Source organism: Amblyomma mixtum, chromosome 1 (genome assembly GCF_055824585.1).
Source record: "Amblyomma mixtum isolate Tamu chromosome 1, ASM5582458v1, whole genome shotgun sequence".
Lineage (NCBI taxonomy): Eukaryota > Metazoa > Arthropoda > Arachnida > Ixodida > Ixodidae > Amblyomma > Amblyomma mixtum.
The window spans coordinates 139,924,987-139,949,772 of record NC_143012.1 but is presented as its reverse complement, the minus strand read 5'-3'; the positions used below and the strand labels follow the sequence as shown (position 1 = coordinate 139,949,772).

The window sequence follows — 24,786 nt, the reverse complement described above, 5'->3', positions numbered from 1 at the left end:
CTAGTTGGTTCATAATGCGGAAAGGTGCAACCAGCGAGACAGACGCAGGACAAGAACAAGGAGGCATACACACAACACCGCTGGACAGATAGTATTTTTGCCTTAACAATACTGCAAAAAGAGCTATCATACTACAGATCGCTCTTTTGCCAACATTTTTCCATCACTACAGTTGAGCCCATTAGAACGATTCACCGTCTGTCACAGCCAAATGTTGATTGCTTTGGAGAAAAGTTTACACTGTAAGGAAATATACTGAAAGGTAATTTACTGTAGACGCGTGGTTCAAGGGTCCGATGCTGTGTTGTAGAGCGTTAGTGCGACTTGTCCGCGACATCGCAGCAATGCTCTACTGGCTTTGTACTTTCAAAACCTGATAATGAGGTCGTCAGCGAGAAGGAACAAAAAGTGTGACATCCTCGAAAGATACATCCTGCACATTGCTGTGCGATACTACTGATATACGACCCAGACAAGCAAAAAGTGTGACATCCTATGGAAAGATACATCCTGTACTTTGCTGCACAAGGCTATTGATACAAGACACAGTCGAGACGAGAGCAAAGTTTCACACCCAATAAAGATACACCTTGCATTTTGCTGTACACTGACACACGACACAGACGAGACGTCGTGTCGTGTATGTCGCGTACTAAAAGTCTTTTTTCTGCGTTCAAATAGCATGCTTTTTTGGTACAAAATAAAAATAACTAGTCCATATCCTTGCATTGCTTACATCGCTTACAGTTACACGTAGCTTCCATCCGGTCTGCTTCACTTTGTACGGAAACGAACCCCGAGAAAGATAAGCGCGTTCTCCAAGTGCGAGAAGCAATGTGTGTTCAGTGAAAGTCCGCATTCGGGCCGGTCTGTCTGACAACGCCGCTCGGTCGGTAGCTAACGTGCCCATGCGCGCATGCCGCAGCTCGAAAGTCTGGAGGCAGACAAAAGCAATCGGCAAGATAGGACTAGGGAGAGGGTTGATTGCAGCGCACGCTTGGCGAACGTGATATCGTTCATTGCCGGCGAGCACGAAGCGCGCCGCAAACAACGGCTTTCGCATCTTCCGGTGCGACAGAGATTTGGTTTCACCACTCGCAGTCACCCGATCGGCGACGACCGCGCTGTCAGCCGGCTGCGGCCGGCCGGCCGGACGTCGTCGGCAGACCAGTGACGCACGTGACGAAAAACAAGGTTATCCTTATCGACTGCAAGCATGAAAGCACTGCGGGCCTCCTCCCCGCCTGCCTCGGCTCAATGGGCGCCGCCAAGCGAACCGCCGCTATCTATATCATCGTGGGCGCCCACTGACAGCCATACGAAGCCAGGAGCCCGGACAGTGCGGTTCGTTCCACATGCTGACGAGTGCTGTTCCGTGCAACCGTACTGAATACTCCGCAGTTGTTAGCTGAAGGAAGCTCCTCTTAGCGCTGCGAAGAAGTGTTTGTCTGCGGACTAGTTTATAGCGATTCTGTCGGCAGTAGATGTCTTGTATCCGTCAGCGGCCCCTTATACATTTCTTCCTGAGGCGAGCGAACCATAGCTTCGATGCTAATTGTCCGAATATATGCGTATTGCGCATAGTGAACAGCGCACCGTCTTGAGAAATCCCACTTGCAACTCTTCAAAACAGGTGAACTTTAAAGCTAACTCAGCTGGTGTTGAGTATTTGCGTGTCTGTACGCGTGTCTATTTTCGCTGTCTTCCTGCTACTGTCAACGCAAGAAGCTTTCGGAGCCAGGGTCTAGTGGGCTGTCAAGCTGGCGTGAGTTCTCCGCTCTTTAGGTCTCATTCTTGCTACAGATACTCTGTAGCATGTAACTGCAGTCGTGAAAACTTTTGAGTCAGACACATTGGTAGCAGCGCTTTCCCGAAGTTGACGCAAGCCCCGTAGAGCTGTCTCCGGCAGAGCGAGTGCTGTTTGTGGCACAAGATCTGCATCGTGAAGGGAAGCTGCTTCTGAGGAAGCAGAGTTTCGCAGCGCAAGACGGTTCGCTCGCTGTCCAGGCCGGCGCCATTGGTAGCCGCCACTACGGGGGACTCGAGTGAAGACGAGTGCAACGGCGCAGGCACAGGACAGGATCCTTGCAGGGCCCTTCGCGACACTGGCGAGAATCGTGAGAGGACTCGCAAGCGGGAAACTGCGGGGTAGTCGTAGCAAGAGGGACTCGCTGACTGAGTCTGTCTGAATCTCACTGCGAACAGCGCTTCACAGGCTAAGCTGCGTCGAAGACAGTTAGTTCCCTTTGGACGCGCACTAGGTCTCTGGAGGGCTTACTTCACCGACCAGCGAGAATCTCGCTTAGGACTCAGGCACCAGTGCCATCTGCAGGTACGGGAGACGCAATATCAACAATCAAGGTGCCTGCCTTGTTTTGCGAGCTCTCTGAACGTGCTCCGAGGCCGGGTTATCTTAATCGTCACCTCCGAACTTGACTCGGAAAGTATAGCTCTGGTCATTGTTAAACGCCATCAGGTTCCACAGTCTGCGTCCTGAGTATCAAGAACATTTGTTTTCTGCACTTGGGCAGTTGCCATATCATTGGCACAGAGAAGGTGGTTCTGATTCTGCTTTCTGCGGGCAGCACAAGAGCATTTTGTTCAGACATCTCTAACGGCCGCCATCAGGACAGCCAGTGTAAAAAGGCCGAAGTCACCCAGTCGCGTATATTGAACTGGGAGAACTGTTTTTGCGGCTTGTGTCTGTGTCATCCATTCACTCAACGGAGCCTAAAGGACAGGCCCGACTACAAAACTGTTTCGCCAGAATCCGAGTCAATTGATGAGTAGAGCTAGTGACTCGTCGTGCTGACGGACTTGTCTCCTGTCAGAGGTGGTCGTCGATCCTGGTCGGCATAAGAGACACTTGTGTGGGTGGAATTCTGTGCGAAGCAAAGCCATCGAGCACAGCCATTATGGAGAAGAGGCCCATCCTACCTCGAAGCGGCAACTCACTGAGTAAGTGCGGGCAACATTTCTAAATAATTAGAGTCGTTGAGTTCAGATAACCTACCTGCTACTTTTTTTCACCAAACATAAAACCCGCGCACCCTTAATTGTAAGACGCATGCTAGCGTCTCTCTCGGCTTATGTTAAAAAAGTGATTTAAACATGAGCAAGAGTAATAATGTAGGGCCAACGCTTTTAAACGGGCAAGGTGGTTATCCATTTGTACCATTTCAACTAGCGCAGTTACATGATTAGAAAAGAAGACAGGAAAGACTATCTTTTCATAATTAAATTCAAAGGCGCCAAACCATACGCACACACACACACAGGAGAAGAAAGACGAGACAGAGCGCCACTCACAACTAATTTAATGTGCAGAAAAACACGTACATATATGTCACTGTCGGCGCATGCGCAAGGAAGACATTCAGCTTCGTGAAGATAAGCAGCGATCAAAAAACGCTTTTTCAGCCTTATACAGGTATATCGACGTTTCGCTGACGCACAAGTTGCCCCTCTTTTCGATATGGAATGCTTCTATCAGTTCTCTGGCTTTTGTCACACTACTCTTTGCCAAAATCCGCACATCAGAAAAGCATGGTTCACAAGTACGCGACGGGCAGGTTCTGATGTGCATGGGTAAATGGGGGCCATCTTTATTCTGTTCTACATTTCTTTGGTGTTCTCTGATCCGCTCATTGACACATCGCCCGGTTTGTCCGATGTAGGAACTGCGGCAGTTCCTACATCGTGTCAATGAGCGGATCAGAGAACACCAAAGAAATGTAGAACAGAATAAAGATGGCCCCCATTTACCCATGCACATCAGAACCTGCCCGTCGCGTACTTGTGAACCATGCTTTTCTGATGTGCGGATTTTGGCAAAGAGTAGTGTGACAAAAGCCAGAGAACTGATAGAAGCATTCCATATCGAAAAGAGGGGCAACTTGTGCGTCAGCGAAACGTCGATAAACCTGTATAAGGCTGAAAAAGCGTTTTTTGATCGCTGCTTATCTTCACGAAGCTGAATGTCTTCCTTGCGCATGCGCCGACAGTGACATATATGTACGTGTTTTTCTGCACATTAAATTAGTTGTGAGTGGCGCTCTGTCTCGTCTTTCTTCTCCTGTGTGTGTGTGTGCGTATGGTTTGGCGCCTTTGAATTTAATTATGAATAACTACCAACTAGCCCAACAAAAAATTCTTCGAAGACTATCTTATTTTTCTTTTGTTCTCGTCTGACTTGCCAAGTCATTTTCTGGGATTTTGAGTTTATTTTACAAGTTTCTGGCAGTTTATTTTCAAGAATATTTGAACTGAACTCATCACGTCTCGCACTAAAGTACTCATATCGCAAAAATCACTGGCATGTTAAGTCAGCGTAAGGTTTATGATACCAATGTAGTTTGAACGCCAACTGCACTACGCGCTAATTTACACACGTCTATATTATCGCCTTTTAGAATGGGACACTGCAACAAGAACCACATAAAAGACTACACGCGGTACAAAAGAAGGCCGTGAGAAAAATTGCAAATTAAGCATGACATGAGCACACCCCAGTTATATTTCAAAGATACCTATAAGATATTTAGTTTTCAGCACGTTTGGTTAAGCCTCGCTATGCCGATGTACCATGGCGTCAAAACTTCTGGTTCAACATTTCTTACATCCTCTACCACGTCATAATTGTACTTATATTTAATTGATGACAAGGATGTTAAAAATAGAGCTCGAACTTCGTACACAATACCGATAGCTAGCACTAAAAGTCCCGAAGGGCTCAAACCTTACCCCTAGCTCGTCGACGCCTTGTCTGAATCTAATTCACCGTCTGGTTTCAGAAAACGGACGGGACACCTTCTTAGTGAAGAGTGCATATAGGAAATTTTGTTGTCTCGCTGTGTGCAGCGTGTTACTACGCCATGTATCATGTTTCAAATGTTTCATGTTCATGTTTCATGTTTCCCGCCGCGGTGGCTCAGTGGTTACGGCGCTCGGCTGCTGACCCGAAAGACGCGGGTTCGATCCCGGCCGCGGCGGCTGAATTTCTTGAAGGCGAAATTCTAGAGGCCCGTGTGCTGTGCGACGTCAGTTAAGAGTAACGGAGTGGACTATAAGAGAAGGCAAGCGTAGCAGGGGGCGGCAGAAAGTTAGGTGGGCGGATGAGATTAAGAAGTTTGCGAGGATGAGGTGGCCGCAACTGGCGAAGGACGGGGTTAATTGGAGAGACATGGAAGAAGCCTTTGCTCTGCAGCGGGCGTAGTCAGGCTGATGATGATGATGATGATTGAAGTTGTCGTCTCCCAAAATATCCGGCTTCTCTGTCTCGAAGTTCCCTGATTTGTTGAGATGGCCGTTACGTCGTCAACATCACGTGACCACCAGTTAACCAATCATAAGCCACCCCAGAATTGAAAATCTGAGGACCCCCGAGATTTGGAAGTTGGCCCGCCTCCAGAACTTTCAGAAGTCCTCAAAAATTTTAAAAGTTGGCCCACTGCACAAAATTTCTTAAAGTGGAGTTGTAGAAGTGTATCTTGGTGGGCCAGTTGGTGCCGGGCAGAGAAACCAGCAGGACAGGACGCGTACACAGCGCGTGTACGCGTGCATTCCTTCTCTTGTGTACGCGTCCTGTCCTGCTGGTTTCTCTGCCCGGTTCTTAAGGTGGATTAGTCGAAATTAGCGGATGGACTAGGGTGGATTAGTGGTGGAATTTGTATAACTTTTCACGATAATCCGATGTTAGGTACTCCAGCATTATATTAGGATGAATAGCTGGCCTAATGTGTAAAACGAATTTGAAAGTGATTTGTGCAAGTGCTCTAGGCTCTTCGGCTTCACATGATTCCGATGCGAGAAAGGTGTGTTTTTCTCTAAAAAATCATTTTCAGAGCAAATAATGGCGTCCGTGGGGTCTTCTACTTTGTCTTCCGTCTGTTTCGCGCTGCACCACCCACAATGAGCCCCATCACTCTAGGAGGTAATAACTCACGCATACCAATAAGGACAATAAAACCGGTTCGAACCAGAATTTTGGCGGGAAAACCGCGAGAACCTAAGACGCACATTTTGACACGATAGCAGGCGATCTAAATTCGATCGTATTTTTTTCTGAATGATTCAGCTAAGAGGGCCCCCGAGTTTTTCTTCCTTGTTTTGTTTTTCTTATGAATAAGAAGAAAGTGTATTTATTTAGCATAAAATATGAAGTACAAACACACAACTTCAGGGACCCAACAAAATTTGTTTAAGGGTCCCGACCACTATAAGCTAATACATATGATGTAGACGACAGCAAGAAATACGCAACTATATAGCAATAAGCATATTGCAGCAGTAGGCACTGGATACTAGTGAAAACATCAAATAAACATGTTATTTTTAGACAAAAAACACAAACCCAAGCACTAAAGAATGTAGACTAGGATGAATTTAGTAGAAAATGTTTTAATTGTTTTTGAAAGGCATGAAGAGCAGGTGAAATTTGAACATTTTAATCAAGACTATTTCACAAATAAGGACCCATAAATTGCAATGACGGCTACCGCTGGGACGGATGATTCGACTTGGAGGCGTTCCAATTTCGGCGCCAGTTCTGCCTCCGGCTTTGCCACGGTTTCTGTCCGCCTCAGTTTGCCGAGAACTGGAGCCTCGATTTAGCAGAACGGGAGCAGCCCTCGTTCTGACTTTCGTCGGCTGTGCGGCTAAACAGAAAATTTTCTCTTCCCACACTGTTTCTACTCATCAAAATACCCTCGGCAGTTAATTAACCATAAATTCAAATCCTGCATCAAGCCATAGTCATACTTGCTGAAAATATGTCGCCGAATGATTGATAAAATCACATGTCAGTGCACGTTAAAGAACCCCAGGTGGTCGAAATTTCCGGAGCCCTTCACTGCGGCGTCCCTCATAGCCCGAGTTGCTTTGGACGTTAAACCCCAATAAACCAAACCACACCAAACAATCAAGGTGACTTCTGGTATTATCAATAAACTAACAGTTAGTTGATCTAGTTTTTCCTCTAGCCGAATGCTTTAAAAACAGTTTTCTCTGTGTTACTCAGAAAAGTACAATGTAATGGAAGGAGAACATGCATTCAGTTGCTAGTGAGCGCTCGTGCCTGTTTTCTTTTCTACGCCCTGTTTTTTTTGTGTTGTTTTATTCCACAATACTGATTCATCAGCTCGCCCAGTAACGTGCACTCCAAGATAGAATAATATGGACCCCCTTCAAGCCCTTCGCTCGCGTTGTGGAAGTTCTAAATGTTTGCTTCCTTTGATGTATGTAAATCTTACTTGCACGTGAATATTTGTGTTATTTCTCGCTAGATAAGGCGTCAGAAAACTTTGATCACAGAACTGAATACTGACGGGATGCTGATGAGGTTCCTTAATCGGTCGCCGCGCAACGCCAAGTGTGACGAGGCTTGCCCAAAGCGCTGTCCATCCGGAAGAAGAGGAGCGGTTGATAGATTCTGAGTTTTAGTTACAACCTTGCGGCGCACGTGTCTGGCGAGGTAAAGAGAAGCAGCTCTATGAGGCAACATCTGGCACCGACTTTGATCTCCTGCTCTGGTTATCTCACCACGTGTTTTCACGCAACCATTTAAGAATACTGCTCCTCATCTCCCTTGGGGAGAAATGTACCAAATAGTTTTCACAAATGGCGTGACTTAGCTTGAGGCTTGCTTATGTTGCGCACTGCTTTTGAAAATATCTCCTATTGTGCTTTAACGTACACCCTTTGTCAAAAGTTTAGAGCCCAGGGGGTTTGCTTCAAAGCGCTATTGTGGCGCTCCTGTAGCACTCATGGAAGTTCTACGCATCGGAGGGAGCAGGGCCAAAAATCTTCCTACCTTCAGGAGATTTGGGACGCTGGGGACGCATTACGAGCAAAGCAGTGTCGCCCAGAAGCACACCCCCTGGGCTCTAAACTTCTGACAAAGGCTGTACGTTTAAACAGCAGCGCATGACAGACACTCACGTTAGAATGCTAAGCATGAGCTCCAAGAAAGCCGCATTTTTTTTGTCTGGATACTCTTGCGTGCAGACAACATCTGAAGGTAGCGTTGACGCAATATGTGTGGAATTGTTCGCGGTTAAGGCTTTGTCCGCGAATTCTATTAGAGCCCCCGAAGTCGGCCACAAGATGACACTGGCACCATATTGCAGCTGGTCATGCAAAGCTGGTCGCATTTAGTTTAAAATGCCGACAAGGTGGACCCCCTCCGGTTTCAATGACTACTATGTAGTGCTTTTGAATATCGGAATCTGAGCACCTGCTCCTTGCGAGCCTATGAAGAAAGCCTCGAGCTTTGTTTTCCTGCTTCCGCGACCGTGCGTCGCCTACATTGCTGACGAAGGTCAAGCTATCGCAGTAGTGGGTCACGGTTGCCGTTCGCAATCCGCACAGCACACATGCTTTCAAACCTAATGAAAAACTACTACTTGAAAGCGCAGAAAACAGATTCTGAAGCAAACGGAAATCGCTTGGAGTAGGTCGGATTCCATTTGGTTCGAGCTGTGTTCTCAAGGACGGTAACCGGTCTTTGGGACAGCTAGAGTTTACGGCCTCCATCGTGACAGAAATGGCCCATTCCTCGTGAAAATACTTAGTAAATTGGTAAATTGGTTTCTGAGGAAAGGAAATGGCGCAGTATCTGTCTCACATATCTCTTCGGACACCTGAACAGCGCCGTAAGGGAAGGGAGGAAGGTAGGAATGAAGGAAGAAAGAGAGGAAGAGGTGCCGTAGTGGAGGTCTTCGGAATAATTTCGACCACCTGGGGATCTTTAACGTGAACTGACATCGCGCAGCACACGGGCGCCTCTTGCGTTTCGCCTCCATCGAAACGCGGCCGCCGCGGTCGGGTTCGAGCACGGGTACTCCGGCTCGGTAGACGAGCGCCTTACCACTGAGCCACCACGGCGGGTCGAAAATACTCAGTGCGTCTCGGTATTCACTCCTCACGTTGCCTTGGCTAATTCGTGCGATCCAAGAGCATGGCGGTAGAGGAACCTGAGAACGCGTTACCACCGCGCCCTCTGAAACGCAGCACGCGTTGGAAGGTCGAGCGTGCGCGAATCACGAACACGGGGTGGAAAGTGTCCGCGCCTCCCAACTGCATCGCGTCCGAGGCCGGACCGTCGCAATTAGAAGAATGCCCTTCTTCTCGCGCGATTCCTCGTTCCTGGTGCAGCGTGCTTCGAGAGCAGCTGCACCTGGGCCGGGCGGGGAATGTGGGTCGTCGCGCCGCCTTTCCGGGAGGCCCTGACGCGCGTTCGGCGACGGTCCCCCGCTGACCCCAGCGCGGGCCGGCCATTATGAAGCACCCATTCAGCGCTTCGTCGTCTGCGGGGACCGGGGAGACAAAGCCTCCGAAACAGGAAGCGGCGCGGAGAGGCCGCTTTCTCCTTTATGGTGCCGTTCTCGGAGGCCCGCTATACTAGCTCGATCTCTCCTTTATGGTGTCATTCTCGGAGGCCCGCTAGACCATCTCGACGTGCAGCGTGTAATGCCATTTGCCTTTCAGCGAGTTCGGGAAGTCGGCCACTCGCTTGTTTAGAAAGGCTCGCTCGACGTTTGCCTGCGCGTCGAAAGCGGGCATCGAGCTGGCTTGCTGTTCGGCAAGTTTCTCGAAACGACCACGTTGTGTTGGCAGTGCTCTCAGAGGTCGGGTAGCCGGAACGTGAGGGTTCGAGTGCTGCCTCCCTGCGCCATTCCAGAAGTGGACGATGTCTCTTTACCTGTTGCCAACTGGACGATACATAAAGTGCTTGTCGTTACAAGTCGGACTTTCCTTGACGCGCCAAGTGTGCCTCCCGCCATACAAACAACACGTTGTTCGTCTGGTGTGCTGGAAAGCCTGTTCCGCCGCGCTTAGTCTATCCGACAAGGCTTTTTCAGTCAACGTCGTTACGTACAAACTGTCATCTTTCGCTACTTCCTGGAAGCGCTGTCTGCCAGTCAGTGTTGAAACACATCTCAGAAACGGGCAGGATGTGATAAAATATATGATGCCATAAATCATTCGTATGAGTGACATTAAAGCAAGCTTAGCACGCGCAAAAAAATACATTGGGGATATAGGTTACAGCAGTGAATTTCTTTCATGGCTCTTTTCAAGCATTGCGGGCGACCCATTAGAAAGGTGACTGAGGCCTTGCATATTGCCAAGTCAGGTAGCAAATGTATTAGTGTCCACTCGATGTTCTCACCAGGGTGAAATCGTTTTCTTAGAGGTCACCTGATTATTGTCTCGCGTTGCGTTCCTTTCTTTTTTTCTTCCTATTCTCTCTTTTTTTTTTCTTTGGGAGCAGGGTGTGGAGGTATGAAGTATCCGGTGCAGATGAACGATTTGTCCTCCTTGAGTATGTTATTATACCCTCATCATCGGCAAATTACGTATGTCCTCTCTTCTCGTGTCAAGTTTCGAACTCTGCCAAATGGAGCAAGATGAGTCCCTCAACCCAGGGCTTCAGCGATGAAATCCGCTATTTTCTAGAGCGAATCTTCTCGAAAGATTTCAGTGTACAATACTGCTACAGGAAAATATGAACTCACAACTTTTGTAGTTGTTTTATTGCTAGGATACTTTGTAACGATAGCAGCATTCTGGATTTTCTTCCGACTCAATTATTGATTTTGGTTTCGCATGCAAATACCATAAAACCAGTGGGTTCAGCTGCTGCTCAGTGTAAATACAGGATGAACCCCGGCGCAATGGCCACGTTGATGAAGGGGTTGGTGTTGGGAGTAGGCGGCTGCCGCACGGCTAGCGCTGTCTCTGCTTGGCTCGAGGGAAGAACGAAAAATGTCGCAGCCCTTTGTTCTCCTTCCTAGCTCACTGCACAACAACCGTCCAGTTCTGCCATATGAGAAGAAGAAAAACGGAACGCCAAATTTGGACCTCACAAGCAGGAGGAGGAGGAGGCAGAAGAGGGAAGGCAGGAAGGTTAACCGGAAGAATAATCGGTTTGCTACCCCACACGGGGGGAAAGGAGTGAGGGGATAAAAAAAAAAGAAAGAGAAAGGAGAGTAACAGAAAATTGAGGTCACTCTAAAATGTCAGCGTTCTTTGAAGTCACAGCCTATCATGCAGGCCAGTAGTTCTCAAGAAGCGGAGCAGTGCTTTGGAGGCCTTCACCACCGACGATCGGCACGGCCAGTGGCCGAGAATCTTCATTTACGTCAGTGGGCTCACAAGCAAGTGTTCTTTACAAGACAGGAACAGCAACAGAACGGATTTCATCTCAGGAAAGTTATCCGACCAGGCGACAAGCTCATGTACGCATGCGCGTTTAACAATTAATGAACGAACATGCAATGTGGCTTCCACGGAATTCATAGTTGAGTTGAGTTTAGTTTATTGGCGCATAAGCGACTGAGGCTATCATGCGCCAAGCTCCCCACGGAATTCATAATTTCCACCATGCACAAAATTCAATTAGAACATTATTAGCTAGTGCAGACCGATAAGTTTGCGTGATGTGCATATCCATTCCGTGCCTGTTTGGGCCATTTTTTTAATTCATAAACCATAATTCGCAGGGCATAAGTAAGAACATCTAACCGATCACCTTCAGTGCTAAATAATATTCGCTGCTTTGTTTACTAAATTCATTAAAATCCCACCCCTTATTTAATACCCCCGATACAAGGGGGCCTTTAAGGAAAATAAACTGAACTGAACTAGAGCATGAAATCACCCTTTCTACTGCAGGTCAGTTACCTACCCCAACCTTGCATTCGCTCGAGTAACCCTTTCTTGTTTGCGGTGTCGTGCCCCCCTGACCCTCTGTATTCCTGTCGCCGATTACTTTGTGAATCGCTTTGTTCATATTGCTTAAGCGCATATCTCACTTTTTTGCATCTAGCCTTGTCTGGTGACATTGAATTGAACCCCGGTCCCACCGGTGATCCAACCGCATCTCTTGAAACCATATCAGCAGCAATAGTACGTATAGAACTCACCCAAAACGCAATACTTGCCGAAGTTGCAACAATCCGATCTGCGCAAACCAAAATAGACAACCTGGTCAGTGGTCTTTCTGTCCGTGTTGACGCACTTGGAAAATTCGTAGAGACCTACAAATCCCAGGAACGCGAAACAAGTCTGGACACCAATCCTACTATTGGTAAGATATCGTCAGACATTAGGGCGCTCACGAAGAAATGCGACGACTCTGAGAATCGTCTCCGGCGCTCTAACTTGATCTTTTTTGGCATTCCCGACGTTAAGAGTGAAACTTGGGAAGAATCTGAGTCATCCAGTATCAATTTTTGTTCTGAGCAGCTGGCCATAACTCTCGAAAGTGCTGAAGTTGAACGCGCCCACAGAATGGGACAGTTCCGTGAATGTAGAAGCCTCCCATTATTGTAAAACTGGCCAACTTTAAAAAGAAGTCCGAAATCCTCTCTGCTGGCCCTAAGCTGAAAGATTCGGAGTATAAAGTTCGCGAAGATTATTCTGCACGTGTTAGATTAGCTCGAGGGAAACTCTTCGCGTACGGCCAGCAGAGCAACTCAACCTTCAAGATGCGCTTCGACAAACTTGTTATTGGCAGCAAACAGTACATTTACGATGATGAATCTGAAACGTGCAAGAAGTTAAAGCATAGCAGTCATCGCGAACGTACCGGCGCCCGTTCTTGCCGCCATGTCAGCCACTTGTAGCACCTGCGACAGTTTTTGAATGTCGAGCCATGCCTACCTTGCTTGCCAACGTACGTAGTTTCATGCCCAAGAAGGAATCTATAGAAGCTATTCTAGACGATAACAGCACCGATATCGCGGTATTCACAGAGACTTGGTTGACTGCTGACATTCGGAACGACGAACTACTTGATAACATTGCAGCATTCACCATTCACAGGCGCGATAGGCTCGGTCGAAGGGGTGGCGGCGTACTCGTCTTCATTAAGCACTGCACGCCTTCCTTCACTATTGATATTAGCTGCCGTCAAGAAATTCTGTGTGTTAACTTTTCATTTTCTGGAATCACATACGTACTGATTGCTTGTTATCGCGCGCCTGATTGTGACATTTCCTTTACTAACGAACTGCATTCAATCGTGCTCGACTTGAATTGTCGCTTTCCCCGCGCTAATTGTATACTTTGCGGCGATTTCAATTTCCCCGATATTAACTGGGCCAACTTAACTGGATCCTCCCCTCTGTCTAAAGCGTTTCTTGACCTAATACTTCTGTTTAACTTTATTCAAACAGTCAGTGCACCTACTCGTTATTTCAACACACTTGATCTAGTTCTTGTCACGGATGCAGAATTAATAGATTTTATGTCGTGTGTCGATGGTCTGAGTGATCATAAAATGCTGTTATTCAACCTATCCATTCAAGCACCTGCTCGTCAACCATCCATTAAACACATACGCGACTATAACAGTGCGGATTTCACCCGCATCAAGGAAGAGTTCGAACTGTTCTACCTTTCCTTTCGCGAATCTGCTAAAAGAAGATCAGTAAACGAAAACTGGATGGCTTTCAAACACACACTTTTATCTCTAATTCATACCTATGTACCACTCGTTTCCATTCGTGGTGACGCAGGCAAACCCTGGTTTTCCAATGCTTTGAGAAAACTATCGCAAAAGAAAAAAAGCCTTTTCCGCGCTGCCAAAATATCAAATTCTGCTCTTAAATGGGAAAAATATTTTACTGCTCTGAGGGATTACAATAAGCTTTTAAAAAGTTCTCAGAAAAAGTTTTATCATCTAGACCTACTGAGCATCCTCCGCATCAACCCTCCAAAGTTTTGGAACGTTCTTACTCCTCCGCGTAGTAAAAACCATAATATTTCCTTGCTTAACGAAGGCGGTTCTCTGGTGCCGGTAGAGCAGCGCTCCAATGTAATGAATTCATACTTCTCATCCATTTTCACTCACGAACCTGCTCAAAACACGCCGGTCTTACCTCGCTCACACCTCAACCAGATGCCTTCCATTCATGTTTCTGCAGAAGGAATCGAGAAACGTATTGACAGCCTTAAGTTCTCTACCAGCCCCGGCCCTGACAACCTCCCCCGAAGATTCTGAAGTCCACTAAAATAATTTCTAGCCTGATCTTGCAAATTATATTCACCCAGTCATTAACCGACAGCTCACTTCCGGAAGACTGGAAACTAAGCAAGGTAGTGCCAGTATTCAAATCAGGAAACCGCTCAAATCCGTCCAACTATCGCCCAATTTCATTAACGTGCATTGCATGTAAGCTCATAGAACACATTATATACTCTCAAGTCGCCAGCCACCTTCATAAAAACTCATTTTTCTTTTCTAAGCAGCATGGCTTCCGCCCCGGTCTCTCATGCGAGACACAACTTTTTGAATTACCTACTGACCTTCATTTGCATTTGGAATCATTATTTCAAACCGATGTCATATTTTTAGACTTTTCAAAAGCGTTCGATCGCGTCCCGAACCGACGTCTTATGTCTAAACTTTCTTGCCTCAATATTGATCCCCTCACATTATCCTGGATTAACTGTTTCCTCACTAACCGGTTTCAATATACCGTCATCGGCGGTTATCATTCAGCAACTCATGAAGTGATTTCAGGCGTGCCGCAGGGTTCTGTGCTTGGGCCCCTGATCTTTCTCATATTTATCAATTATCTCCCACCCGGCATATCTTCGTCCATTCGTCTTTTCGCGGACGACTGTGTGTTATATTGTCGCATTTCCTCTCACGACAACCAGGTTATCCTACAAAATTACTTACAAAAAATAGATAACTGGTGTGCCGAATGGTTGATGGAGCTGAACATCACTAAATGCAAATTTATGCAAATTTACCGCAAGCATTCCAATATTACGTATCCTTATTCTCTTCAATCAACTATCCTTTCGCAGGTTGAATCATACAAGTACTTAGGTGTCACAATCAGCAGCAAACTGACGTGGGAAAAACACATCACTCAACTCGTTGCTGATACATCAAAAACACTGGGTTTTTTTAGAAGGTCACTTTCACTGTTCCGCAGTCAATCCGTAAACTAGCATACGAGACTTTCATTCGCACTAAACTTGAGTACGCATCAGCAATTTGGTCTCCTCACCAGGCTTACTTAATTAACACCATTGAATCCATTCAGAATCGTGCGGCACGCTTTATTACTTCAGATTACGATTTTCACCACAGCATTACCGCTATCAAGTCGTCCATCGCTATCAGCCCACTAGCCCTTAGACGCAAAGTTTCTCGCTTATGTTTATTGCACAAATTATGTCACAATTTTCCTAACCTACGCGAGTCCCTTCGAGTCCCTCCTGTGCGCACGTCATCCCGTTTATTCAACTCCATAAGCATCCAACGTTTACACGGATCAACTAATGCCTTTAACAAATCTTTTTTGCCAGCCGCTATTCAAGACTGGAATCGGCTTCCAGAATCGGTTGTCATTGAACGCGATCCAGTAAGGTTGAAAGAACGTCTGATGTGTTATCTTGCTGTATAAATTGTTTCTTTTCCCTTTCGTGACTTTATTTCTCTTTATGCTTTTGTTGTGTGTTTTTTTTCGTCTTTTTAATTTTTTTTCCCCATCAATGTGAGTCATGTTGAATGTACTACTCCCCCCCCCCCTTATGTATTACCCCCCCAGGGGCCTTTAAGGGTCAAATAAATGATAATGATGGTGATGATGATGAACTTAACTGAACTGAATAAGTCAATAGGGCTTAATACCGAAAAATTCCAAGGGCCGACAAAAGGTCATTGAGTAGGAGGGACAAATTCAACATTATAGTTAAAGGGCTCAATAGAAAAATGCAGCGTGAAGTGCAATCATTTTAAACCCTTCCTTGCATTACAGGTTCCCTCTTCATGTGACGCATTCATAGGTACGCTGTTTCATGAATAACGTACTTCAAGTAAAGAAAAGAAACGTCTTTTTCAGTACCGCAGAATTTTTTAGTAATTTAGTGCTGGAACGTGGCGTTTTCGAAAATACACTTTAAAATGCAGGCGTTGATCTGTTTAGAGGATTGCGCCTATCTCGATCATGAAGGAAAGTGACCAGGCCGGAACGTTAACCCAGAGAGACTAACCTATTTCTACAGTGTCCATCTTGCCCCTCACGCCTCGCGCCCCGTTTTGTGCAACCTTCCGTCGATGCTCCCGTCGCAGTCATCGACTCTTCAGAAAGCACTGCTGAGAAGTCGCGGAGAGTTTGGAGATGCGACAAGAGGGATACATGTTGTCTGCATTTAATGCTCTCTCAGGAGGTACAGGCGGCATTCAGTGCAAATGGTTGAGAAACGAGGGTTCAGCTTAAGTTAAGGACAACGCAGCGAGCTATGGAAAGAAAAATGATTGGTGTAACGTTAAGAGATCGGAAGCGGGCAGAGTGGGTGAGAGAACAAACGCGCGTTAATGACATCCTAGTTGAAATCAAGAGGAAGAAGTGGGCTTGGGCAGGGCATGTAATGCGAAGGCAAGATAACCGCTGGTCCTTGAGGGTATTCCAAGAGAAGGCAAGCGTAGCAGGTGGCGGCAGAAAGTAAGGTGGGCGGCTGAGATTAAGAAATTTGCGGGGATACGGTGACCGTGGCTGGCAAAGGACAGTGTTAATTGGAGAGACATGGGAGAGGCAGTGGGCGTAGTCAGGCTGATGATGTAGTGTGTACCAGAAGACTCCTCTCTGTAGTGCATTACAAACCCAGCGATCAGAGCCGCTCCCCGATGGGGCCGGTGAATGCTCTCCCCGCCTTATAGAGCATGCGTTCTACCTCGTGGAAGCTGCAACAGCCCGGCGACGCAGCGGGAGGGGGTCAGTTGCGGAAAACGAAAACAGGGCCACCGCCAGGCATATTACGGCAGAGCCGCGCACCCGCTCTGCAGAGGCAGGTGGGCTTGGCCGATGCAGGAAAATCGCCGTCTAAAATCAGAGCTGTGCGCTTTTCTTGCCTCGTGCATATCTATTTATTCAGCTCACACCTTTGCGCGGCGCACCGTGGGCCGCACCTTTTAATCGCCACCGCATTCACCTGATTATTTATATCTGCTTCCAGTTTAAGCCTTCGTACGCGCCGTTTGTGGCAAGGTTCTCGGCTTGTTAGGCTTCAGTGCTTTGCGCCGATTACAGTCGGACGTCGTAAACGTGTTCCTACTCAACTCTTCTAGGTCTCCTTTTTAAAAGGGACCACTTTTTGGGCGCGCGAATCCTTACATACACCCATGGTGGGTCACCGAAGGTAATTTTGTACTGCTTTTCAGGCGTACGGTAAATCTCTTGCTAAGCAGCCACTGTTGACGTCAAGCGTCCCTTCGTTCGGCGTAATGTGTTGCTTGCGATGCCCACTCGCTCCGTCGTTGAACATTTCTCTTCTAATATTCGAGTTTCTTGTATTCATCTTCTCTATTTGCATGGTTGAAATACATGGGATTGAGTCTCGCTTTGGAAAATGCCCTAGCATCACCTTCACATTCTACCCTCTAAGTACGCTGCAGTGTCTCAGTGGTTATGGCCCTCGGCTGCTGACCCGAAGGACGCGGGTTCTATCTCGGCCGTGGCGGTCGAATTTCGATGCAGGCTAAATTCTAGAAGCCCGTGTACCATGCGTTGTCAGTGTGTGCTAAAGAACCCCAGCTGGCCGAAATTTTCGTAGCCCTTCACAGAAGCGCCCCTCATAGCCTGAGTAGCATTGGAACGTTAAACCCCCATAAACTAATAACTACCTTCTAAGTGCGTTCGTTCATCAAACGCTTCGCCAGCGCACGTACCCTCAGTGCTAGTTACGTAACCCTCCGGTGAAGGCGTGCAGTTTCGCACAACTTCCCCGGTGAAATTCAGCCGTCAAGTGCTTGTTTAAGGCAGATGCTACGTTAGTCGCTCGTTTAAACATCTCCCAGTCTGCCCGATATACTGCCTTCCACATCACAAGCAAATCCGATACACGACACCTTCACCATAAGTGAAAGCGGTTTTTGACGGTTTATTGCGTGTCCCCGCACTTTGCTGCTATCTGTTTTCCATACCTTGCACATGACGATAGCATTGTTCGCCCATTGCCCAATACTTTTCGGATTGTGGATTGTCTTCTGGATGTGTGGCAACACTACAAAGTGCTTGTGTTTACCAAGCAATCAAGAAGAATTACATTCCTTTTTTTATTTCATATTTCAAGACGGCTTTGTCACTGTCCGGCTGATAGTCCCAGCAAGTGCGAGACGCGTCAAAAATGATATTAAGGGATAAAAATGTGATGAAGTAATTTGTAGGCAGTTCACTTGTTAAAAAAGAGGATTAAAGCCAACTTGCATGATAATTAGAATGCTTACAGCCCTTGACACTAGTAAACCGGTGTCTCCTCTAAGAACGAATTGAAAATCGTCAACAATTCCAATGTTTTTGATTACATCCATGCACTACAAGCGACTGGCAACAGCCTTGTCAAGTTCAGCTAAAAACAAGTTACGTAGAATTGGCTCTATGCACGACCGAACGCATATCCGTTCTCTCTGAAGGTAGGGCTTCCCATTGTGAGCTGTTCGCCCTTGAGGACTTTCGTCGAGCTTGCTTTTTGGTCGAAACATTTCAGCATTACAGAGGATTACAGAGGCTACAATCAGTATGAAGAAACATTTGCCTCGACGTGCTTTTTATCCTTCTCCTTCCCGTTTGCGGTAAATTCCATTCGAAGAGTGAGCAGAACATAGCCAGTTCCGTCTGCCGCGATGGCCGAATGGTTACGGCGCTCGGCTGCTGACCCGAAAGACACTGGTTGGATCGCGGCCAAGGAGGTTCAATTTCGATCGCAGTGAAATTCAAGAGGCCCGTGTACTGTGCGATGTCAGTGCACGTTAAAGAACCCCAGGTGGTCCGAAATCTCCGGAGCCCTTCACTACGGCGTCCCTCAGCCTGAGCCGCTTTGGGACGTTAAACGCGCATAAATCAAACCTTGATCAGTTCCAGTTTTCCCGTGTATCGGAATGCGCTAAGGTTCGTATGCATACTCAGCGCGTATTCCCGGCACGCTGGCAGCGAACCACATATTGACATAAAGCGCCTTGGCTGTGTGGCGAAAAATACTTTCGAAAGAGTCATTTTAATCTGAAGAGCCAGGGACGCCCGCCACGCGCCATTTTCCCTGCGAACTGCGCCCATCTGATTTCTTCATTGGCATTTACTAGTCAGGCACTCGGCTGAGGTAGAAACTAGTGCTAATTCATCCGAGAGGAGGATATGCCTGAAGAAACTGCAAGTGCTGGTTGGTTGGTTTCTGGGGTTTAACGTCCCAAAGCGACTAAGGCTATGAGAGACGCCGTAGTGGAGGGCTCCGGAAATTTGGACCACCTGGGGTTCTTTAACGTGCACTGACATCGCACAGTACACGGGCCTCTAGAATTTCTCCTCCAAAGAAATTCTAGCCGCCGCGGCCGGGATCGAACCCGCGTCTTTCGGGACAGCAGCCGAGCACCGTAACCGCTGAGCCACCGCGGCAAACTGCAAGTGCGTCAGAACAGGTGGCCAGATGTGGACCTCGAAGAATTAAAGCCAGAACTACAAAGGGCACCCTTTTACAATGCTTCGCTGGTTTCTGAAAATTTGGTCGCGCTTCTCACAACAAAACGCGACCCTTAGGTTACGCCAGCAATCACTTCTGATGTGCAGCAGGAATTTCAAGCTCGAATTTCTCGCTCAAGTTCGTGGAAACAGAAGTCAACTCTACCTTACATTTCGGCACCTGTGATTAAAAGGACTGCACATTCACAAACAAACTTGGCACGCAGCCGCGGCGAGAACGGCTTTCCGTCACCAAGGGAAGCCGCACCGCTTCCGGAAGCAGCATTGAACCTCGCTCTGATCTGCTCCGTGTGCAATTGCCGCCAATGACAGCGCCGTATTTCAATGGTTGTACACGCATGGCGGTTAAATGCGCGTGCATTTCAGGAACTGTTGATGTTGCGCTCATTTCTTGGCACGCTTCCTCCTGCACGTCGCGCGGGATCCGCCCCCTCTCGTTCAGCGCGCTTGCTAACTGCACGCGCTGATTCCAGCAGGGTCGCCCGCGCGCAGCAGACAGCACCTCTGGGGGCGGTCACGGGCCCGCTCTAATTGAGGCGCTACGCGTGCGGGGTGCGGCAAATCGTTGGGCACTCGGGGTAAGTGCTTGAGCACCGTGTACCGGGATGTTCGCGTACGCGTTAATGAGGACGTAAAATTACTCATAATCCAGGGCGATCCTTCTTTCATGCCATATACACCTACGAAAGGGCGCTTGTATCGCTGTTCTGGCACTGCATTTAGCTCTCGGCGCTTTGCGCACAACGGTGCACATATCCAGCTCGGAGCTTTTCTTATTTTTTGCGCGCTAAGCTACCAGTGATTTCTTTGCTTCGCGAAATTTAGCATCCTTGATATCTCAGGCAGGGTGTTTTCACGGCGACGCGCGAACGCAGTAAAAAGTAGTTCTTCGAATAGTTTGCTGAGACCTACTCCAACATTGCCGGCCAGATCGATTTTGCAGCCTGCACTAATATCGATCTTTTGGGCCAGATCGATATTACTGCCTGTAGTAATATCGATCTTTTCCTCTGAATTTCCAGCGATCTGTGCACATTCTCCACAGAAAATGATTATATTGTTGCGGGAAAGAATATATTTACAAATATTTACAAATAGAAAAGAACAGCTGCGAGCGGCACCGAGAACACAGTCCGAACTTCGTTGTCGTCTTCTACTCTTCCCACGCTCTTGGTCGTCGTCGTCGTCTACCCGCTTCAGGACCCCCGGCTGCTGAAACGCCGTCTCGGCGTTAGGGCGGCGACGTATGAGCGTCGTGATAAGGTTTAAGGCGACAGACGTGGACAATGTCGGTGGTGGCGCCAGAGAACGATGGCGAGGTTTCAAGGGGAGCAGTTTCATAGTTCACGTCGGTAACACGGCGCACGACACGGTAAGGGCCACGGTAGTGCGAAAGGAGCTTCTCGGAGAGACCGAAGCTACGAGAGGGCGTCCAGAGAAGGACGAGTGATCCTGGGGTAAATTCGACGGCCTGGTGACGGCGGTCGTAGGCTGACTTCTGGGAAACTTGAGAGGCTTGGAGCCTACTACGTGCTATTTGGCGCGCCAGCGTGGCCTGGGAGATGGCGTCCCGAGCGTAAGCAGTGGTGGGGACTGAAGAAGGCGGCATGAGTGTGTCCAAAGGCAAGGTGGGATGCCTACCAAACAAAAGGTAGAAAGGAGAATAGCCTGTTCTATCATGAAGGGAAGAGTTATATGCAAAGGTCACATAAGGCAAGGCTGCGTCCCAATCTCGGTGGTCTGGCGATACGTACATGGCTAACATGTCGGTGAGCGTGCGGTTGAACCTTTCCGTAAGCCCATTGGTTTGTGGGTGGTAAGCTGTCGCAAGCTGGTGCTGCGTGTCACACGAACGAAGAATGTCGTGAACTACTCTGGATAGAAAATAACGACCGCGGTCGGTGAGCAGTTGACGAGGGGCGCCGTGGTGAAGGATGACGTCTTGCAGAAGAAAATCGGCGACATCGGTAGCGCAGCTGGACGGCAAAGCACGCGTGATGGCGTACCGAGTCGTATAATCAGTTGCGACAGCGATCCACTTGTTGCCGGAGAGGGACGTCGGAAAAGGGCCAAGAAGGTCGAGGCCAACACGGTGAAAAGGTTCCGGAGGTATGTCGATGGGTTGCAGAAGACCGGCAGGCAAAGTGGAGGGCCTTTTCCGACGTTGACACAGGTCGCAAGCGGCCACGTAACGCTTGACGGAACGATAGAGACCAGGCCAAAAGAAGCGATGCCGCACCCGAGCGTACGTGCGGGACACGCCAAGGTGACCGGCTGTCGGCAGATCGTGCAGTTCTTCAAGGACAGAAGAGCGTAGACGTCGGGGTATCACTAGCAGGAGCGGAGGTCCATCGGAGCGTAGGTTTCGGCGATACAAAATGCCGTTCTGGAGCACATAAAGGTTCAGAGACGGAGATCGGTTTGCAGAACGGATGCCATCAAAGATAGGTCGTAAAGATGAGTCGTGGCGCTGTTCGTTGGCAATATCGGCAAGATCAGAGATAGCTAAGAGGCAGGGCAGGGTCTCAGCGTCCTCTAGGTCAGGTGGTTCCACAGGGTATCGGGATAAACAGTCAGCGTCCTGGTGATGGCGCCCTGACTTGTACACGACAGAGTATGAGTATTCTTGGAGGCGCAATGCCCAGCGACCAAGGCGACCGGTGGGATCTTTTAGTGAAGACAGCCAACAGAGAGCGTGGTGATCAGTGACAACAGCGAATGAACGGCCGAACAGGTAGGGTCTGAATTTAGCTACTGCCCAGACAAGGGCAAGACACTCGCGCTCAGTAATGGTGTAATTTTGCTCTGCTGCTAAAAGTAGGCGGCTGGCATAAGCGATGACTCGATCTTGACCCTGTTGACGTTGTGCTAGGACGGCGCCGATGCCATATCCGGAAGCCTCGGTGCGAACCTCTGTGGGAGACGACGGGTCAAAATGTGCTAAGATGGGCGGAGTGGTCAGCAAGTGGACGAGGGATGAAAATGAGTTCTCTTGAGCAGGGCCCCAGGTAAAGGGGGTGTCGTTCTTCAGAAGATCGGTGAGGGGACGAGCGATGCCGGCGAAATCTTTGATAAAACGGCGAAAATACGAGCACAAGCCGACAAAGCTGCGCACATCTTTCGACGACCTTGGAAGAGGAAAGTCCTTCACAGCTTGAATTTTGATGGGATCGGGGCGTACACCAGAAGCGTCAACGAGGTGTCCGAGAATAGTGAGTTGGCGACGACCGAACTTGCATTTCGATGAGTTCAGCTGAAGTCCGGCGTTACGAAACACTGTCAGAATATTGGAGAGGCGCTCGAGGTGCGTGGCAAAAGTAGGCGAGAAAACCACAACATCGTCTAGGTAACCGAGGCAGGTGGACCATTTAAAGCCACGAAGAAGGGAGTCCATCATTCGTTCGAAGGTAGCCGGGGCGTTACAGAGGCCGAACGGCATGACTTTAAACTGGTATAAGCCATCAGGCGTCACGAAGGCGGTCTTCTCGCGGTCCTTTTCATCAACGGCAATTTGCCAGTACCCCGATCGAAGATCAATTGAAGAGAAATATTTGGCGCCGTGGAGGCAATCTAAGGCATCTTCGATCCTTGGGAGTGGATATACGTCTTTTTTTGTGATGCGGTTGAGGTGCCGATAATCAACGCAGAAGCGCCAGCTGCCGTCCTTCTTTTTCACCAGGACGACTGTTGAAGCCCAAGGACTTGACGAGGGCTCGATGATGTCTTTTGCGAGCATCTTGTCCACCTCTTGATTTATGACGGTGCGTTCGGCGCTGGACACTCGGTACGGACGTCTGCGGAGAGGAGCGGAATCGCCGGTGTTTATGTGATGCGTCACCACAGAGGTCCGAGCCAAAACACGGCTATCAAAGTCGAAGATGTCGCGGAAAGATGATAAGAGGCACCTAAGATAGCGAGCTTGCATCGGCGGTAGGTCAGAAGCGATCATGTCGGCGTAGTCGTCCGTTGGGTTCGCTGTTGATTGGGCCGCAGGCAACCGGCACTGCTGAGTGGAAGGTAAGCAGCTGTCCACCACTGATATCACACATTCGGCAGCAGGACACAGCGTGGCGAGTGAGATGCCTTGCGGGAGCGGTTGGATGGATGAACCAAAGTTCAGGACCGGAAGGTACGCTCGGTTGGCCGACATTGTAAATACAGTGTGTGGAAGCGCAATGCTGCGCGTCAGGGCGACGTCAAGTTCCGGAGTGACTACGTAGTGACCATCAGGTGCAGGAGGAACAGATGAGAAATAAATGTAAGTTGCGGCTTGAGGCGGTAGACGGACAAAGTCGACAGCACAAAGACGGTGTATAACTGGGGACGGCGACTCAGCAGAAAGAGGAAGGTCAAGCTGAACAACATTAGTGGCGCATTCAATGAGGGCTGAATGCTCAGACAGGAAGTCGAGGCCAAGAATGACTTCATGAGGACACTGGTCCAGAACAGAGAACAGAAAGGATGTATGGCGGCCGGATATGGTCACACGGGCTGTGCATAGACCAACAACATGAGGCGTTCCGCCGTCGGCAACGCGGAGAACGGCTTTGGGTGCAGGGGTCAGTACTTTTCGGAGGCGGCGTCGTAGGGCTGAACTCATGACGGATACGTGCGCGCCTGTATCGATCAGGGCTCTCACAGGCACTCCATCGACATGAATGGCGAGCAAATTATGGTGTGCGCGAAGGGCTAATCGAAGATTTTGGGACTGGGGCTGTACTGCAGCATCACCTCCAGACACTTCAGCGATTAGTTTTCCGCTTGCGAGCGTCCGTAGGGGCCAGGAGAGGAGCGACGGCGTTGGGACGAACGAGACTGCCGACGCAGGGGGGACGGGGAGCGGCTGGAGCGGGGTATCTGGCCGTCGACTGTAGCACTGTGCTGGGCTGGAGGGGGCGTGTAGTGGCTGGGCTGTTCGTCGTCGCGGTGGGAGCTGAGAGGACGGTATGTGCTGCGACGGGACCAATAATTTCGACAGTGGCGGGAGATGTGGCCAATGCGGTGGCAATGGAAACAAATGGGCCTGTCGTCGGTTGTCCGCCAGTCGTTAGGGTTTCGGCGACGTGGAGTGAAGTACGAAGGTCGTCCAGGAGCAATCGCAGTGATTTCGGGTGGTGGTGAAGACCGTACAGGGCTGACGGGCTGGAAACCAAGGTTGGCAAGCTCTTGGCGGACGACAGCTTGTACCAGAAAGATGGTAGGCAAGCGGTTGTCGCCATCATGTAGATGCAGGGGGGCAGGGGACATAGCTTCGAGCTCGCGTCGGATGATGCGGGTCACATTTTCTGGG

General features: G+C 48.8%; 1 protein-coding gene across 2 annotated transcripts in view; it reads left to right on the top strand.

Moving 5' to 3' along the window:
- The first annotated feature begins 1,101 nt into the window (after window positions 1-1,101).
- Window positions 1,102-24,786, top strand: part of LOC149367739 (sialin-like) — a 95,602-nt gene continuing 71,917 nt past the window's right edge. Inside the window, exon 1 of one of the 2 annotated variants that reach the window (XM_089557365.1) lies at window positions 1,102-2,958. In XM_089557365.1, the coding sequence (XP_089413491.1) occupies window positions 2,916-2,958 (43 nt within the window). In that variant the 5' untranslated portion in view covers window positions 1,102-2,915. Of the gene's footprint in view, window positions 2,959-23,465; window positions 23,514-24,786 lie in introns of those variants that run through there. The other variant, XM_089557371.1, reaches the window with a different exon arrangement.